The sequence below is a fragment of the Xyrauchen texanus genome, chromosome 20 (genome assembly GCF_025860055.1).
Source record: "Xyrauchen texanus isolate HMW12.3.18 chromosome 20, RBS_HiC_50CHRs, whole genome shotgun sequence".
Classification (NCBI taxonomy): Eukaryota; Metazoa; Chordata; class Actinopteri; order Cypriniformes; family Catostomidae; genus Xyrauchen; species Xyrauchen texanus.
In genome coordinates, this window is record NC_068295.1 from 12,046,149 (window position 1) to 12,065,040 (window position 18,892).

The 18,892-nt window shown below is 37.9% G+C and overlaps 1 protein-coding gene across 5 annotated transcripts in view; it reads left to right on the forward strand.

The window, feature by feature from the left end:
- The window catches only part of LOC127660677 (mitogen-activated protein kinase kinase kinase 4-like), a 39,870-nt gene extending 21,030 nt beyond the window's left edge, over positions 1–18,840 (forward strand). For 2 of the 5 annotated variants that reach the window (XM_052151038.1, XM_052151042.1), the window contains exons 8-27: positions 697–796; positions 877–960; positions 1,162–1,425; positions 3,595–3,744; positions 4,191–4,352; positions 4,632–4,765; positions 4,883–4,961; positions 6,445–6,523; positions 8,210–8,312; positions 8,625–8,753; positions 10,223–10,317; positions 10,430–10,510; positions 13,939–14,130; positions 14,248–14,318; positions 14,786–14,902; positions 14,997–15,156; positions 15,301–15,423; positions 15,899–16,005; positions 16,378–16,557; positions 18,477–18,840. In XM_052151038.1, coding sequence (XP_052006998.1) covers positions 697–796; positions 877–960; positions 1,162–1,425; positions 3,595–3,744; positions 4,191–4,352; positions 4,632–4,765; positions 4,883–4,961; positions 6,445–6,523; positions 8,210–8,312; positions 8,625–8,753; positions 10,223–10,317; positions 10,430–10,510; positions 13,939–14,130; positions 14,248–14,318; positions 14,786–14,902; positions 14,997–15,156; positions 15,301–15,423; positions 15,899–16,005; positions 16,378–16,557; positions 18,477–18,497 — 2,431 coding nt within the window. In that variant the 3' untranslated portion in view covers positions 18,498–18,840. The remainder of the gene's footprint in view (positions 1–696; positions 797–876; positions 961–1,161; positions 1,426–3,594; positions 3,745–4,190; positions 4,353–4,631; positions 4,766–4,882; positions 4,962–6,444; positions 6,524–8,209; positions 8,313–8,624; positions 8,754–10,222; positions 10,318–10,429; positions 10,511–13,938; positions 14,131–14,247; positions 14,319–14,785; positions 14,903–14,996; positions 15,157–15,300; positions 15,424–15,898; positions 16,006–16,377; positions 16,558–18,476) is intronic. The other 3 variants (XM_052151039.1, XM_052151040.1, XM_052151041.1) reach the window with 3 other exon arrangements.
- The last annotated feature ends 52 nt before the right edge of the window (positions 18,841–18,892 follow it).

Here is an 18,892-nt window from a genome sequence, read left to right on the forward strand (position 1 = left end):
TCAGATGCCTTTTAGAGGGATAGAGGGATGCGAAGTTCAGCACTTCAGTGTAGTGACTTACGGATATTCAACAAATGAATAGGTTAAAATAACTATCAAAGGAAGAAATATGAGAGAGGGTCCAATAGAAAGTGGCGAAAAACCTCTTATGCACTTCCTAAATGGAGAATGACATGCTTCAATGTAACCAGTGTGCTTCAGGGTGATCCTCGCTGCACATTCAAAAGTGCAGAACTGCAAGGTAATATTGTGGGTACATAAGTTTATGTCGTCAAGCAGTTTAAACCTTTTTTACTACAACAATATTTTTAAACAGAGTCAGACCAAATCAGCAAAATACTTTAATCTCTCCATAGCACCTCACAAATATGGAAATATTATTCAAAGCAGATGATTAAACGTATGACAGTGATCGTCTTGAAATTATTTGTTGATTGCTGTTAAGCACAGCAAGCTATCATCTTGCAAAACAGTCTCTAAGAAGTTGTGTTTCTCAATTAATTTTAAAATTGCATCTCCCGTTAAAACCACCACCAATACAAATATAAATATTAGTAGTCGATCCCACTAAAATCCTTGTCAGTTTAGGTCAATTAGTTGACCACCCTGGCACATCCCTAGACCTAATAGTCTTATATAATGTATTTTTATGCATCTTTCAGCATCAATCATCCCTGTGTTTTTCTTTCCATACAGGCGTTCTGTGATTGAGACGAGTCGCTCGCTCAAAGAGCTCTTCCATGAGGCAAGAGAGAGAGCATCTAAAGCGCTAGGCTTTGCCAAGATGCTGCGCAAAGTAAGTGTACTACAGACCCACTTCCACTCATCTCTGCACAGTGATGGACAGTTTTTACCTTCTGTTTTATTCCCACTCAGGATCTTGAGATTGCAGCAGAATTCAGCTTAACCAGTGGAGTAGCCTCTCTCCTGCAGGCACTGAAGGCCAAGAGTTACGTCAAGGTAATGACATATTTTTCTGTGATATTGATGAACCGTTATGACACCTGATTATTTCAGTTTTGTATCACTGTATTAACTGATTTGGATCCTATTTATATATTACTACAGTATGTTGATAACATAGCATATAATATCCCAATGCATTTGAGATTTGGGCTTAAAGAGATATGAAACGGATTTGTTTTTCTGTTTTTTACTTAGGTTCAAATCCCAGGACTGGAGGAGCTGCAGGTGTTTGTCCCTTGTGGTCTGACGGAGCAGCGGTTGGTCATCTTACAGCTGCTAAATGCGGCTGCAGGAAAGGACTGCTCAAAAGAGCCAGATGAGAACCCGGAGGATGAGGCCTACCTGCTCATGAGCAAGCATGGAATCGGGGACTCTGATGGCAGCTGTGCCGAGTGGGACGGCAGTGTGCTTAAACTGGTGCCTCAAGTGGAGACGGTGGACACGTTACGTGCCATGAAGGTATGACGTTGGATTTGCATGAGGTCAGAAGTTGTCAACTCATGTCATTCTAATTGCTTCATTTGTGTACAAAACCATTTCAAGTAAATAATCTCTTCAACCCTAGGGAATTTTTAGGCTCCCACCTTGTCACACTTGTATTTAAAAGCTCACCATTTACACATACTGTGGACTAATTGCCAAAAATTGGTCTAATTTTTATTTAAAAAAAAGACTCCAATTACTCATAAATAATATTTTACATGTTAACAATCTTATTTTGAATAGAATAATAAAACATTATATATATATATATATTAATTCTGGTTCTGTTCCTTCTTGCCCTCTCCAAAAAGTCTTATTTTATTCCACAAGTTGGCAGACAGTACTAGAATCAAAATGCAGATCTGAAATGCTGGTGTCCCCCAAAACACATTTTAGCCCTCACAGATGTGCTTGTCCATAGACATTCAGTCTTAATTTTCAGTTCACCACCCATTGTTTCATTGAATATCACTGAGTGGACTACAAGCTCAATCTAGGTGTCATTTGAAATCTGAGATCCTCCCCTTTGCGATGATGTATTACATTTTATCATCAATAGTTCATAACATATATTTTAGATTATTTGTTTAGCATGCTTTTCATTCTGGACCGAATATTTTGTTCTGCAAATCTAAGATATAACTTTTGGATTATTCACACAATCAAGCTCACTACCAGGTAAAAATTTAATATTTAATTTCTTAGAAAACCGCCAAAGGTAAAAGCAGATGATCTGTTTGGGGCAGCAGTGATCGGTGCTTAATGTTTGCATTTGATGTCTTACAGATATCATATTTCACTCTGTAATTCTTTTGAAAATCTTTCAAACTGTGTTATTAGGGCAACAAATTAAATTGTTTAGTCTCATTACTAAGAAAGAGAGCTTTCATTTGATATAATTTGTGTTTTTATGTGCTATTTGTAAGAACTTTTATATTCATATTAATATTTCTACAATATTTACATTTGCCAGACGCTTTTATCCAAAGCATATCCATTTTATCCATACAGTGCAATTATTACAGGGACAATCCCCCAGGAACAACTGGAGTTAAGTGCGTTGCTCAAGGACACAATGGTGGTGGCTGTGGGGATTGAACCAGCAACCTTCTGATTAACAGTTATGTGATTTAGCCCACTATGCCACCTGATTAACAGTTATGTTATTTAGCCCACCACCACTCCAAATATGACCTCTAGGTGGCGCTGATTTGTGATGTGAAAATTTTCAGGCCTTATTGTAATTTCATGTAGCATAAATGCAGAAATAATGGTTATTTCTGAAAGGTTCAGATTATAAGCTTTTAAATGATACCTCATATGCCTGATTTATGTATTCTGAGAGTTGCATTTACATTTATGCATTTGGCAGACGCCTTTATCCAAAGCGACTTACGGTGTACTTATTATATGGTCAATCCCCCCTATTATATGACCAACCCTGCTACTGGAGAGCTACCTTCTTGCAGAGTTTAGCTCCAACACACCTGACTGTCATTTTCAAGTAATCTTAAAGACCTTGATAAGCTGGTTCAGGTGTGTTTGATTAGGGTTGGATCTAAACTCTGCAGGAAGGTAGCTCTCCAGGAGCAGGGTTGGTCACCCCTGCCCTAGAGCAACCTGGAGTTAAGTCCCTTGCTCAAGGACACAATGATGGTGGCTGTAGGGATTGAACCGGCAACCTTATCAGTGCTGTGCTTTAGCCCATTATGCCACGACCACTCAGACTTTATCGCTTTTAAACGTAAAAACTTACCTGCCGGCAAGTCCGCAGAGTTGAAAAGGTTAATAGAATGTAATTATTTCTTTTTGTAATGTAATCTGATTAAAAAAAGACTTCCACAGATTCAAATACATTTTATAGGTTTGAAAGTGGGTGGACACCCAAATTCCACACCATATGTGCTTGTTGAACATTTAATTTTAAAACCATGGCCATTACTGGGTAGTTGGTCCTCCTCTAACAGCTTCCACTGTTCTGGGAAGATGTTCCACAATAGGTCGGAACATGGCTGTCTGAATTTGTCACAAATTATTTCTCAAATGGTGTCTGAAAGTTTTTAGAATGACATTTGAATGCTGTAGAATTAATATTTGTCCCCATTGAAATTGAGGATGTTACATTATTTCATTCCTGATTCCCAGGTGGACAATCTCCTGCTAATTGTGATGCAGTCTGCACACCTGGTGGCACAACGCAAGGCCTTCCATCAGTCGATGGAAGATCTTCTAACCCTCAGCCGAGAACAGACATCTAGCCAGCCACTCATCGCCTGTGCTCTGGAACAACTTAAGGTGAAAAAACACAAACTATTATCTTGTGGTTACATCCTTCTTTCCTTCTATTTGTTTCTCATCAGCAGTTCTCAACTTGTTTACTGTCTGTCATTGGAGTTTGTGGAGACCCACTTTCATATCACATCAAGCAAAGGTTTCAGTTTGTGTCATTCAGTGCTGATTTAGCAAACAAATGGAAATTGTGGTAGAGTCTTCTCATACACTGCCTTTTAGGGAGATGAGAACTAGACATGTTGCAACAAACACACCAGCATGTCCTGCTTTAAGGAGCACAATTACTTTTGATGGTTTCGTTTCAAAGGCAAAAGTTATATTTGTTTTGCAAAGGATTGAATACCCATAGCTGTGTCTCAGCAAAGTGAACATCAGTACATTTGGATTGCATTGTATTAATTTGCTCTTTTAAAGAAAATGTTGTCCTTTTCATTTTTATTTTTTTTAAGAATGAGGCTCTCCAGCTGTGCATCAAGATCAACACAGCAATCGACCGTGTGGAATACATGTTCACATCAGAGTTTGAGGCAGAGGTGGAGGAGACTGAGAAGGCAACACTGCAGCAGTATTACAGAGAGGCCATGATCCAGGGCTACAACTTTGCCTTTGAGGTCAGAGCCATACAAATGATCCCCAGCAAAAAAAATATGTTAGAGCTGCACAGTGTGCAGTTTCCTCCCAGAAGTACAATAACAAATGTGTCCTTTCCCTTCTTTAACTTGGGCTAGTATGTAACCATCTAGCATCCACATAGTAAAAACCACTTGGCAACTGCAAATTTATGCCCTGGCATCCACCCATGACACGATTGCATCGTGGAGGTGAGTTTTACATGGGCACTACTGACATTCTATTCATAAATAAAAAGCATGTTTGTGCTGTCCCTTCAGTACCATAAAGAGGTTGTGCGTCTGATGTCTGGAGAGTTCAGGCGGCGGATCGGGGAGCGCTACATCGCTTTTGCTCGCAAGTGGATGAACTTTGTCCTCACAAAGTGTGAAAGCGGGAGAGGCACTCGTCCACGGTCAGTGTTTCCTCCTACAAATATATTTATATCTGCAGGAAATGTTTCCAGCTGCCTGCTAAATGAATTATATCACCACTTTTGCTATTTGAGAATATTTTTTTGTTTCATCTCCAGATGGGCAACGCAGGGCTTTGATTTTCTTCAAGCAATTGAGGCAGCGTTTATATCAGCCTTGCCAGAAGATGATTTTCTGGTGAGATATCTTATCTGTTGTTTCAATATCTGTAATGAGTTGTAATTGAGTTTATAATAAGGTTATTATAGTTTGAGTGTTAAATCTAGTTTTCAGTTTCATTTGAATTTTAAATAATAATTTAGTTTAGTTTCAGTTATTTTGCAAAGTGTGTTTGTCAGTTTTAGTTTTTCAATTAAATTAGTTTGTTTTATTTTAGTCTATAGATATGTTTTAGATTTATTTCCATTTCTATTATCACAGGGGGGTAAGCGATACATGAACAACATCTTTTGGTCGAACAGTTGAGATGACCCATCTCCCTAGCTGTGTTTCCATCCACATCTTTTTATGCACATTTTGGGAGATCGCATAAAAGTGCTGGATGGAATCACCAAGATGCGAATGATATCTCCAAAATGCACTTAAAAAACGCATACGCTCGCTTGAGGTGGATATTCTTTTTATTCGATGTGAAGACATGCGCAGAAACTACGATGGAAACACATTTACTGAATATATTTCCTAGAATATCATTTAATTAGTACTATAGATGCTCATCAGTAATGTCATGTGTCTGTGTATCAACAAGCCTAGTGAATACATAATTTGCTCAGAGAATATCATCAATATCATTGCATAGCATTTCAAAGGTTATTCTGAAATGCTGGACTCAAAGTCTGTAATCAAAATTATTGGCTAGTACTAATGCGTCCCAGAACTGTCTGACACCATTTTACTCCCAGACATAAGGCATCAGCCACTGAACGCTAGCAAGCATGATGCTTTTTGCCTGCATGATCTAAACCGTAAGTAATTCATAAAATATAATACAAGAGCCACAGTGGCTTTAACTTCAATTGTCATTTTATTTTGCGCCAATTTCCTCGGAAGTGACAGTTTTGTTGTCTTGACAGTTTTGTTGTTACACATGGGATGGAAATACTACTATATTCGCAAATAGCTTTCGCAAAATTGAAGTTTTTTGCACAAGTTAAATTAGTAACTTTTATGGAAACATAGCTACTGCCGTGCCTCAGCTAATTAGCTGAGCCCCACAGTGTTCCATATCTTTGAACACCTCATTGTGCATGATGCATTTCAAGTTTGTTGGGATTTTCCCTTTTAGATACATGCCACAATTGTTATTGCAAGAAACAATTAGGGATTTAGATTTATCAGTCAGTGCAAAATATTTGACAAACCCTGGAGCTGGCGTCTCCTGCCACAAGGTTTCTCCTGCAAAAAATCATGGCCAGTATATAGCATGTTTCGATGCAACAAACTGAGATTATAAGATACATTTTGTAACAGGCAAATGTCAAGTCATTTAAAGCAAAAAATTTTAATATTTTATGATCATTAATTTGGTTAGTTTTGATGCAATGCTGGACAGTTTCAGAGTTTTTATGTAAAGTTTAGTTTTATTTTTCAATGTTAATTGTTTGGAATTTCATTTCAGATTTAGTTTAATTGATTTCATTTTTAAACTTGTGTCATGTAGAGTCTGCAGGCTCTGATGAATGAGTGTATCGGACATGTTATCGGGAAACCACACAGTCCAGTCAGCAGTATGTACTTTGGTAAGTGTTTTCCTTAAACATTCGTTAAAATCCGGTTCATCCATAACTGTTTTTCAAAAGATAGTTTTTTCCTAGTTTCTCAGTCTTTTGAGTTTTATATAAGTGTATTTTTTTCAATGTTAAAACACTTTCTGGTCCCAGCTTAAAATGCAGAGACAACTTTACGTAAGCCATAGCGCAAACACTATGACTCATCAAAACATTGCTATGTTTGCTTGAGCATCCCAACCATTTGCTTAACCAATGCCGCAAGTTTGTGATGGGAATATCTGGTTTTCCACCATTGACCGAAGGGAGTAATGTTTGATAATGTTGTCCTTGTTTTTTTGCATTAATCTTATGCAATTCACCTTTTAAATCACTTTAAAAAAAATTATGTTGGGCAGCTGTTACAGTTTAGTATTAAATTAATACACTACACTACTAAAAAGTTGCATACACTAATACTTCCTTCAACTGCCTTTAGCTTTGATTACGGCGTGCATTCATTGTGGCATTCATTCAACAGTTTCGACAAACTTATGCAACGTCACTACATTTATTTCCATACAGAATTGCATTCGGTTTTGGCGAGATCTTGTATTGATGATGGGAGATTTGGTCCGCTTCGTAAAGTCTACTCCAGTACATCCCAAAGACTTTTAATGGGGTTAAGGTCAGGACTCTGTGGTATCCAATTCATGTGTAAAAATGCTTCCTCGTGCTCTCTGAATCACACTTTCACAATTTGAGCCTGATAAATCTTGGCATTGTCATCCTGGAATATGCCTGTGATGTCAGGAAAGAAAATTATTAAAATATTATTGCCACATAACATTGCTGAGCCTAGACCTGATCAATTGAAGCAACCGCAGATCATAACACTGACTCCAGAGGCTTGCACAGTGGGCACTATACATGACTGGTGCATCGCTTCATGCACTTTCCTTCTTACCCTGATGCGCCCATCACTTTGGTATAGGGTAAATCTGAACTCATCAGACCACATGACCTTTTTCCATGGCTCCACAGTCCAATCTTTATGCTCCCAAGCATATTGAAGTCTTTTTTTCTGATTAGTATCACTAACAAATGGCTTTCTTGTGGCAACAGATGTTTAGTCCCAATACTGTAAGTTCTCATCGCATTGTACGTGTGCACATGCTGGAGTTCTACTGTCGACTACAGTTCCACTTCAGTGGAATGGGGTTCTACTGTCTTTTTAATTTTTTTTTTATGATGTGACTTCAAGCGCTTTATTCAATATTTTTTCTGACCACATTTCTTCCACAAAGCTGACGGCTTTCCACTATCCTTCCAGGTTTTAATAATGTGTTGGACAGTTCTTAACCCAATTCCAGAGATTTCAGCAATCTCCTTAGTTGTTTTCTTTGCTTGATGCTGGCCAATTATTTGCCCCTTCTGAAACACAGTAACAGCTTTTCCATGACCACGGGATTTGTCTTCTGACATGGTTGTTTAAGAAATGAGAAGCTGCACACTGCAAAAGTTAGGGTTAAAAGAATTGTTGCCAGCTGAAACATATTAATCACTGCAGAAATGATCCAGTCATAGGCTCTTAAGTATCTGATTATTTAAATCCAAATGGCGACTTTGTTTTTGGCCAGGCAGTGTATATTGACATTAAAGAGCTTGACTTCACTAAAATGCATTCGATTCTGACAACATTTTGTGTAATTCTTCCAGCAGGCCCACGTAACAGCCCTCGACCTGTCAAAGTGCCACGTTGCCACAGCGACCCTCCGAACCCATGTCTATTCATCCCTTCATCTCATGCTGAGGGTTTCAGGTAGGCAAAGTCCTGGGTTTTCACAGCACAGCTAGTACAACTAGTTTGAACATTTTTATGTTTGTGAATATTGCCCTCTTTTGCATGCAATAGTGCTTTATTTTTTAAACTGGAGAAAGGTGTAATTAAATGAGTCATGCTTGTATTAATGCTGTAACCAAAATCTGTGCTGCAACATAGAGCTTCATATTGGTGTGTTTGTGTGTTGATGTTACTCTGCCTTATTTAATGTACACAATCGCTCACGTACCTCTTCACCTCTTCACATCCAAAGCACAATGTTGAGGCAGTCAGTTTGTTTTTCCACCACAGCTCAAGGAGTCTCCCATGTGATCTGCGTACCCAATTGTGTCCCCCTGGTCCCCGCCCCATCCCTCCGTTACACCCAGGGGAACACAGCCAAGCCAACAAATCCTCCGGCAGCACCCCCAATGACATCAGGTAGCCAGGAACACCCCTTCTCCACCCTAAACGGATTTCTGCAACATTTTCAACAGCTTAAGCATTACATCCGTGTGAGAAAAGCAGCTTGCATGGGTTTTGAGATTCATAACTGAATTGACCAAAATCTGAAATATAGAATGCTTTATGCCAGCAACAGAATGATGTGTAACAGAAAATCTTGAGATAGTCTTCCTTGAAAACCCCAGAATCCTTCTCTAAAGATTTAGTTTTGTCACCCAAGACCATTAGAAAACCATGTCGCTTTTGACTAGAAATGCTGTTTTCACACAGGATAAAAAAATATTGAAGGGGCCATATCACAAGGAATCAAAATGTACTTAATCTTTTAAGATAAAAGTGTTTGATGTTATGTGAAAACCTACCTTAACTTTCAGAACTCTGAACTAAATTATGATGTTTTTGGTGCAAATAAACTTTACTTACATTGTAAGTAGAAACATGTAATACAAAATAGATGACTTGACCCCATTACGTTTGATTTGCAAGTAATAGTGCTCCTCCTTAAACTCCTTACTAGTAAACTGTAAATAAACACAAAATAATCATGATTACATTTGGATGCTGCATGACTATGCACATTAATATTTGGTTAAGACCTTTGCAGATGAATTGCTTGGAGTAAAATGAGTTTAGTGAACTATGACATTTGCAGTTTGAATAGTGTCCAATGTTTCACTGTAAATAGCCTTTGTTGAGGTGCTTAAGCATGCATCATTGGTTTATACTCAGTCCCAAAGCCATAATCACAATAAACAATTTTACAGGCTAGTAATATAGTTCATTAGCCTAAATGTTGGCTGTTTATGGTTGCCGAGCATTAATAGCTATTAATTGGTATTTGTAGTCATTTTTTACATTTTATATGAATGTGTCACCATATATGAAAGGTTTATAACTATTTTTAGTAAGCTTTTATTTTGTTCACTTTTGCAGTTAACTTAAATAGTATGGTGGGATGCCAAAGAATTAGGAATAAATATTAGTCTGTTAGAGGTTATAAAGACAGCATGCATGAAAATATACAAGAATTTGAGAAATGTTAATTAAAAAGTTTCAGATAGCAAATAGCATGTCACACCACAGGTCAATGCTGTCACTGCTTAAAATTTCATGTCAACTACCCATATATTGATGTGCTCTTATGTTCGATTGACGTGCGTTTACAGGTGGCCCATTCAATCAGTTTCGAATATTTGTTTTTTTTATCATTCACAAAGGCAGAGGTGTTTGTATGTGGTTTGAAAGAGCTTAATGCTGCTTATAGTGACCTCTACACTGCTGCACTCTAATGGACCTGGCTTTCCCATTCGCTGTTGTAATGCTATTAGACTAAGCATGCTCAATATAACTAGTATGTGTCTGCTTGCTTGCTTTGTGGATTTTTCTAAAAATGTTTCTCGTCTGAGTGTAGGTAGCATCTGTAACATGACTTATCTACTTCACAGGGTGTCCAGTGTACATGAGAACGACCGTCTGTCCTCTGTGGCAGCAGAGTTTAAATCCCTTAGCCGGCACTCCAGTCCGACAGATGACAGAGAAGGTGTGTTTTGACATTTAAGACGTTACTCTGTTTTTCAGTATTTATGCTTACCTGACCTTCCATTAAAAAGTGTCTTGGGTAAACAAATTCTCTTGTTCTGTTGCCATTACAGAACCCTCGTATCCTAAAGGAGACCCCAACAGTACTGCGCGTCGCAGCTGGGAGCTCCGCAACTTTATCAGCCAGTCAAAAGGTAGGGCACACCAAAATTAATAATAATACATTTCTGCAGTGCAAACTGATATCTTATTTATTATATCTGATATTTTTTGGCAATATTCGATGTATGGTATATGTCAATGTTTATGTATTTGCTCTGAAATGACTTAAAATCAGAGGAACCAAAATACAGTAAAAATCTGTTTAAAAATAATGAAGCCATGTTTTTCAGAAAATAATTCAGTTATTATTAATTATATTGTAAATATTGAATAATCTTTCATTTATATACACCATAATAACAATACATAATATTATTATATAAACAATATTTACCTACATATGCCTGTCGCATTTATCAAATAATCGTCTGATCATGGTGATTTGATAAACATGATTATTGTGAGCTTTAAATTCCAATAACATTTTACTGTCCAAATAAAGGTATGAATGGCAGGTTTGAGTGTCTCATTCAATTGAACTCTGACTGTCTCACTTGTGCAGCTCCTGAAGAGCGTGTGAAGCAGTGTTGTAAGTCAAGTCACTAGATCTCGAGTCCGAGTCGAGTGCTCACTGCCCAAGTCACCAATATTGTGTCCGAGTAGAGTCCAAGTTGAGTCGCCAATAAATGCATACAAGTCCGAGTTACGAGTCCTTGTCTTTGTCATAAAATAAGCAAAAAAAAATCACAATTCTGTTGCCATTTTAAATGTATTGGCACACACACACACACACACACACACACACACACACATTCAGCCTTTCAAAGGTTACTGTACAAGAAACTATACAAATATTAACAATACCATCTCTAGGTTTTTTTTTCTTAATGTTACTTGAATGTTTGATATTGCTTTTAGAAACTTTAAGCAGTTTTCTTCAGTTGTTTCTTTGTTATAATTACTTGAGAACTTATGTATCCATCCATCCTAATGTTGTATTTAGGCCTATACAATAAGGAAAAAAATTATTAGATGTCAGAAACATTCCACTGTAAACAACAGTGTCGTCTTGCCATTTATTTGAAGTTTATTGTTTGTTTATTTTCTCAGATATTGTCCTCTAGTGTTATATTATTAAAATTCATTATAATTCTGCCATTGGAGCAATGCACATGATTTTTCATGGATGGATGGATGGATGGATATTTGCCCTTTTAACAAGGGATTGCTTAACTGTTTTAGCCTACATTTGTGATAAACTGGCATCATACGAGCAAGTCTCCGTCTCTACGTAAAACTGCACCTGTCATAAATGCATGAACATGGGTCAACGTGATCTTATGTCCCCATTATAATTGTAACTCATAATAATGATTTACAATTTTGTTCAACATATTTTTAAATGTTCTACATATGTGCTGCCACATAGATTCTGAAAAATGCTTTGTGTGTTCTAGACAAACTTGTGCAGTAAGTTTTCTACTAATGTGAGTCGATGGGGCCTGGCTAGCTCAATGAGTATTTCTTTATATATATATATAGCACATGGTGCATGTGATCTCATGCCATTAAAGGGCAGAATGCAAAAGTTAACTGTTGTAACAAGTCCATGTAACAAGTGAATCTCGTGACTCGAGCCGGACTCAAGTACTACAGCACTGCTTCTAAACCAGACTTGAAGTGCTGTGATGGGCCATCTGCGGAGGTTCTCGCAAAAATATAAACAAGGATTTTAGTGAATGCAAAGCGCTCCGGATTCACTTTAATTTAATTATCGTGTAATGGCAAATGTTATTTGTCATTGTGGGTTCATACATGCAATTTTAATATGTAGTTTTAATGACACAGTAGCCGCATTTCCACTATCGTGCCAGTGCGAGTCAAGGCTATCAACTGACCAGTCAGGGCCAGTAGCCTCAGACCTCGAGCCGCAAGGCCAAAATCTATCTGCTTTCTCACCATCTGGCCAATAGCACCGCAGCATTGCCCTAAAACCCACCCTTAATACGCCGACCTGGTGCCAACATCATACATTCTGCCCATTTCACAAGCAAATGGGAGCCTCAAGCTGAAGTTTCATGTTATCTAGAATATCGAGTTTATATTGAATGTAAATATTAGCTAGCTAGCATGATAAATTACTTATAACAACTCATCGACTGTAGCTGCCATGATGTACCGAGTGGTCTCTCCACTAACAGTGAGACAGTGTCCAACACACCATCTATGAAAGTTCACAGAACTATGGAAAGCCATTTCTTTGTCATTGAACCCACCTCAATCCCCGGTTAGCCTTGTTTTGTATAAGGGTAATCGGTGGGCCAATGGCCGTTGGCCCCAGGAGGCACAGTGAAGCCCCAGAAGTGCAGAGGAAAGCAACTGGCCCTGGCACATATTAGCATGCCCTCATTTGGCCCAATAGTGGAAACACGGCAAATTACACTGAGGAGCCTGAGATGATAGAAGGAAGAAACAGACTCTCAAAGGTCTTTCTTCATTTGAAATAAGGGCTCGTGTGTTTAATCCTAGAGCCTATATATACTGGGTGAAATGGAAGTAAATATTTTACAATTGTGTATTTTAATATAATGTAATATAATATAATAGCTATTCAGGTTGGTTGGGTTCTTGCAACAGCAGTGTAAATGCCAAATGGACCAAGACTAAAGAGACAGATATTTTATGTATTTTGAAATATTTTGATATTTAAAATATTTTAAATTTCATTAATACGTTTTCAAAGCCTTAAAGGAAATCATGTAAAAGTTAAATATGAATAAATGACTAAAGGTTTTTGAAGCACATATACAAATAAATCATAAGCATGACAATTTGTATGACGATTAATGGACATAATCGTTTAAGCCCTAAAACGGACAATTAATCTCCATAATCGCAATTATTTGTTTGACAATTAAGCCTAATTTCATAATCGTGACAGCCCTATACCTACATATATTTTTGACTACATTTTAATTGAAAAATGGCATGCTGAGACTGGACGAATTATTGAATCAAAGTTTTGAATCGATTCATTTAAAACAACAGTTTGAACTACCAACTCTATTGCTATTTTTGCTGTGGAAGTTTAAATTAAAGGTGCTATTAAAACACTATTATACTTGCAAATTGCGATACAAGGATGGACAGCGGCACTAGTTTAAATGAATCTTTATGAAAGTTATTGGCCATATAAGAAGTGCATTCAAATCATCATGATATTCACATTAACCGTTACTTTTTATCAATTGTAAATCTTAAATCATTTTAGTTATTCTTTGGCAAGGCAAGACAAGTTTATTTATAGAGCACATTGCATACACAGTGGTTATTCAAAGTGCTTTACATGAAAATGTAAATTAAACTTGAAAGTTTATTTTAAAATGATGTAAGAAGAAAAGAAAAAAATGAAGAAATAAAAAGACAAGAGTTTATTAGTCGGTTACATTTTCCTGTTATATTAGAGTTGTATTATGACTGCCTCTCTGATGTGAGACCCTTTACTCTGATTTTCCATCAGACACAGCAGCCCGTCAGAGCCCTATGGAGACAGTATGGCGCTCCATACATGCATTCGACGACAAGCACTATGCGCTCATGAGGCAGCGCAACATCATCGGCCAGGTGTGCAACACCCCCAAGTCCTATGACAACGTCATGCACGTGGGCCTACGCAAGGTCACCTTTAAATGGCAGAGAGGCAACAAGATTGGTGAGTGCTTATCAGTATCCATGCATCATGCAACAGAGGCCTTGTAGGATTTTCTGAAAACTTCTGAAATTGATCTGGAAATCCAAATTTGGAATTGAAAACTTTGTCTGTTGATAGGCGAAGGGCAGTATGGAAAGGTTTACACGTGCATCAATGTGGACACTGGTGAACTGATGGCCATGAAGGAGGTAATTGCTGGAATTGTGACATTTCAGTGGTTTCCATGAGACAAAGTATAGACATTTGTCACGAGTGTCTCCTTTTATTTCTGTCAAGTTCATTTTAAAGACCTCATCAGATCCTGTTGACATATTACCTTTTAAACAGAAAGTTAAGGTGGGGCATTCCGAAGGGCTTGTTGTTTAAAATGGACTTTAGTTTAGGTAGTCAGTTGCAAATGGTTTTGGGTGAGGGGTATTCTCATTTTAGAGAGCATTTGATTGGACAAAAATCTTTGTTAGCAATATTATTGGTCTTTTTTCCCCAGTTTGTCAACTTTTAGGAATAGACTAGCATATAGTTGACTTAAAAGCTAATAGACAGGGATTCAAAGCCACAAAACTCCATTCTTGGGGTCTTTTAATGTACTAGTTCGAAAGCATACTTTATTGTACATGTACGATTAACAGTCTATTAATTGTACATATGCTTTCAGATTCGGTTTCAGCCCAATGACCACAAAACCATAAAGGAAACGGCCGATGAGCTGAAGATTTTTGAAGGAATCAAGCATCCCAATCTCGTCCGCTACTTTGGTGTTGAGTTGCACAGGGTAAAACAGTTGCGTTCATGTCAATGTCTAACCTGAAGTTTCTTGGTAGTTTCCGCATTGTATTCCACTTTGTTCCTTTTATTGGCTCCTACAGGAAGAGATGTATATCTTCATGGAGTACTGTGATGAGGGGACACTGGAGGAGGTGTCTAGACTGGGCCTGCAGGAACACGTCATCCGCCTCTACAGCAAGCAGATCACGACAGCAATCAACGTTCTGCATGAACATGGCATTGTACACCGTGACATTAAAGGTCTTCATTTATCCTTCATCCTTCAAGATTCCTCTCTTAAGTTACTCTTTTCCTTACCAAACATGACCCAATGCCATTATTGGATCAGTTTACAATGACCAAGTACACACAAATTTGGAAATGCAGTGTTATTTTACTTCCCAGGAGCCAATATCTTCCTTACGTCATCGGGCCTGATAAAGCTTGGGGACTTTGGTTGTTCAGTGAAGCTGAAGAACAATGCTCAGACGATGCCTGGAGAAGTGAACAGCACACTGGGGACTGCAGGTGAGAGGGTCGTTGTTGTAGTTCACAGGTTTAAACACAAGAGGGCATCTCATTCTTTCAGAATCGTATTTTGGTATTGCATAATAAAGGGACACTGTTCTGAACCACAATCTTCACTGTAAATCTCTATATATGGGTTCCCACATGGTGGGGTCCCCCATACAATGTATGTCAATGGAGTCCAAAGCTTTCAAGCAGCATAAAGGTAATCCATCCATGTTTTCTGAACCGATACAACCAATTGTATCACTTTAAAAGACATTTTAAAACCATTTGAGTTGTATGGATCACCTTTATGCTGCTTGAAAATTTTGGACCCCATAAATACAAGTTTAAGATGGCATGAGGGTAAAGAGTAAATAATGAGAGAATTATAATTTTTTGTGAACCATCCCTTTAAACTTTATCAACAGCATCTGTAGCATTTTGATGATTTGCCAAAGCAAAATAATTATTCTCTGTCACTTCTATCTAGCATACATGGCCCCTGAGGTCATCACTAGGGCAAAGGGTGTAGGTCATGGCCGTGCTGCTGATATCTGGAGCCTTGGTTGTGTCTTAATAGAGATGGTCACTGGGAAGGTAAAGACAAAGTTTGGTCTTTATTCATTCATGGACAACTATTTTGTAACATCATTGTTGTCTTGTGCACTGCTTTAAAAACATGTCAGCTTCATGACATTTTCAACTCAAAATCTTTGAAAGGAATTTTTTGAGCTTGCCCACATGCCTAAACTACACAAAATGAAACCATGTCATGACAGCCTGATATAGCTCTTTAAAAAAAGAAAAATCAGATTTCTACAAATTATGATAACACTGGATTCAGTTTGGAGTTGGACATCAGTATTAAAATTTATACGGTTTAATTTGTGAACTGTGGAAAAACATAATTTTTGGAACCAAAGGAAGAAAACTTTTTCTTTTTTTCCCCATCCTGTTTGTTTTATTCAGAGACCCTGGCATGAATATGAGCATAACTTCCAGATCATGTACAAAGTGGGTATGGGCCACAAGCCGCCCATTCCTGAAAAGCTAAGCACAGAGGGGAAGGACTTCCTGGTCCACTGCCTGGAGAGTGAACCCAAGCGTCGGTGGACCGCCAGTGCCCTGCTGGACCACCCCTTTGTCAAGGTCTGAACATTCTTCCTTCACATAGAGCTAGTTTCATTCTTCAGCTGTTTCACAGGGTCACATTTCCAATCTGTCACTTGAATTAACAGAGCCCAGATTAGATCCAACCAGGCGTTGTTGCCTTCAGCAATTTTAGGCTTGGTTCAGACAGGCAGAATATACATTTTCTATTTTTTGCACAACTAACTCATCTGTTTAGTTTTTTGTAGTCTAAACAGCAAATAAAAAAAATTATTGCAATTTTGGTATCCATGTGTGGTAACAGAGCAGGGCTGGGTTTCCCAAAGCACTAAGTGGGACGTTAGTAGCACTTATAGTACTTAATTTCTAAGCGTGTTTCCCAAAAGCATCATTATCTAAGTAGTTTGTAAAATGTTTATAAATTAACATATCTTTCACAGTTTATCAAAGACAATGGGACATTTAATAAATTGCATTGATATATGTTGATCATTGGAAAGCCACAATTTCAGAGGATACTTTTTTTATTTGTATTTTTTTTTTTTAAGAAATTGGATTTAAATCAGCGGCACGGTGGTGCAGCGGTTAGCACTGTCGCCTCACAGCAAGAAGGTCGTGGGTTCAAACCCTGGTTGCCCCGGCCTTTCTGTGTGGAGTTTGCATGTTCTCCCCGTGTCTGCGTGGGTTCTCTCCGGGTACTCCGGCTTCCTCCCACCATCCAAAAGACATGCAGGCTAGGTTAATTGGTGTCTCCAAATTGGTGTTGCCCTAGGTGTGGATGTGGAGGTGAGTGTATGTCTGTCTATGTGTGGCCCTGCGATGGACTGGCGACCTGTCCAGGGTGTCCCCTGCCTTTCGCCCAATGTTAGCTGGGATAGGCTCCAGCCCCCCGCGACCCTGTACACAGGATAAGCGGTTGACGATGGATGGATGGATGGATGGATTTAAATCAATAGGCAGTCTCTGCAGTCTGCACGTGATGTGATCGTTCTAAATTTCAAGACATGTAATACAGAATAACTTATATTAGCCTTCTTTGATGAGTATAATTGCAATAGAAAGGTGATATGTTCTTATTAAACAGATTATTTAAGAAATAAGTAATGTAATGTGACCATGTAGTTTAAAACGTAAATATGCCTTATAAATAATAACAATTTAGTTAGAGTAGATTAGAGTAAGAATGTGCCATGAGATATTCCCTCTCTCTCTCTTCCTCCTCTGCTCAAATATAGTCTTTTTACAAGGCAGTAACAAATTGCATAATGGCAGTAAGGCTACAAGTACACGGTGCCTTGAACTATAACCAGATACTCGTAGACCTGTCTAAATATTAATAGATTATTTCAGTACTGATTCCAAAATGTCATTTTAGTCCTGTTCTGTGTACATTTCAGTTTTCAGCCAAAAATCTTTAGGCTACGTGGCAGTCGTTTATGATTCACGTTACATGCATTTTTTTGCATCACTTTCATTAATCCATCTGAAAATCCATCTTACTAAAGGCATAATTATTTCTGTAATTAAATTCTGTAATAGTTAATACATTTTGGTGCCTCAAGGCTACAAACATATTTACAAAAGTGATCAGCAACTTTGGACTGGACAGCTCCTATAACAAAGCATTTAAGTTCTACTTTTTTAATGAGCAAGCTACGTGCTGGTTTAGGAAACAGGCATTGCTCCATCGTAAAATAACGAGGAACGTTCGTTAAGATGATCATAAAAGCTTAAGTAACAGCATTATTGGGGAGCCCAGACCAGTTATATTTGTGAACTAAAACTTCACTAATGCAATCAGTTTGGGATTTATAAGTGGAGAACCACTCCTATTTAGTGCTGGTTAGCAATGGATTATATGTAATCAGATTACAAAAAAAATGTAAAAACTTATGAGGTGTACACAGTGTTGAATGAGTTTAGTAATGACACACGTCAATCTCATGTCTTAATTACAGGTCTGCACAGATGAAGAGTGATCTGGAGGTCATCGGATTATCTTAACGTTTACAAAAATGCTAGCACTACTTCACACAGCATGAAAGGAACTCTGGATTTGTGAAAGACAAAGGAAAAAGACTGGTTTTTAGCTTGATCTGCTAAAAAATATCTGCTTAAAGGGGGCAAGTCTTACATGTACAGTCACATGAGCGGATGGAATGAAAAGGTTGTTTGGAGAAGAGGGTTGTATTGTACATACTGTAAGAATATGGTTAGGGACTTTGTACAAAGCATAATGTAAAGCTGAAGTTTAATAGCCACTTTTTTGCTGGTAAAGGAATTTAGTTGATTGAGTCACAGGGAATACAAGTTAAAGGAGACTACATAATTCAAGGGACTTGTAGAAACATGTTCTCCTTTGACAGCACAAAGC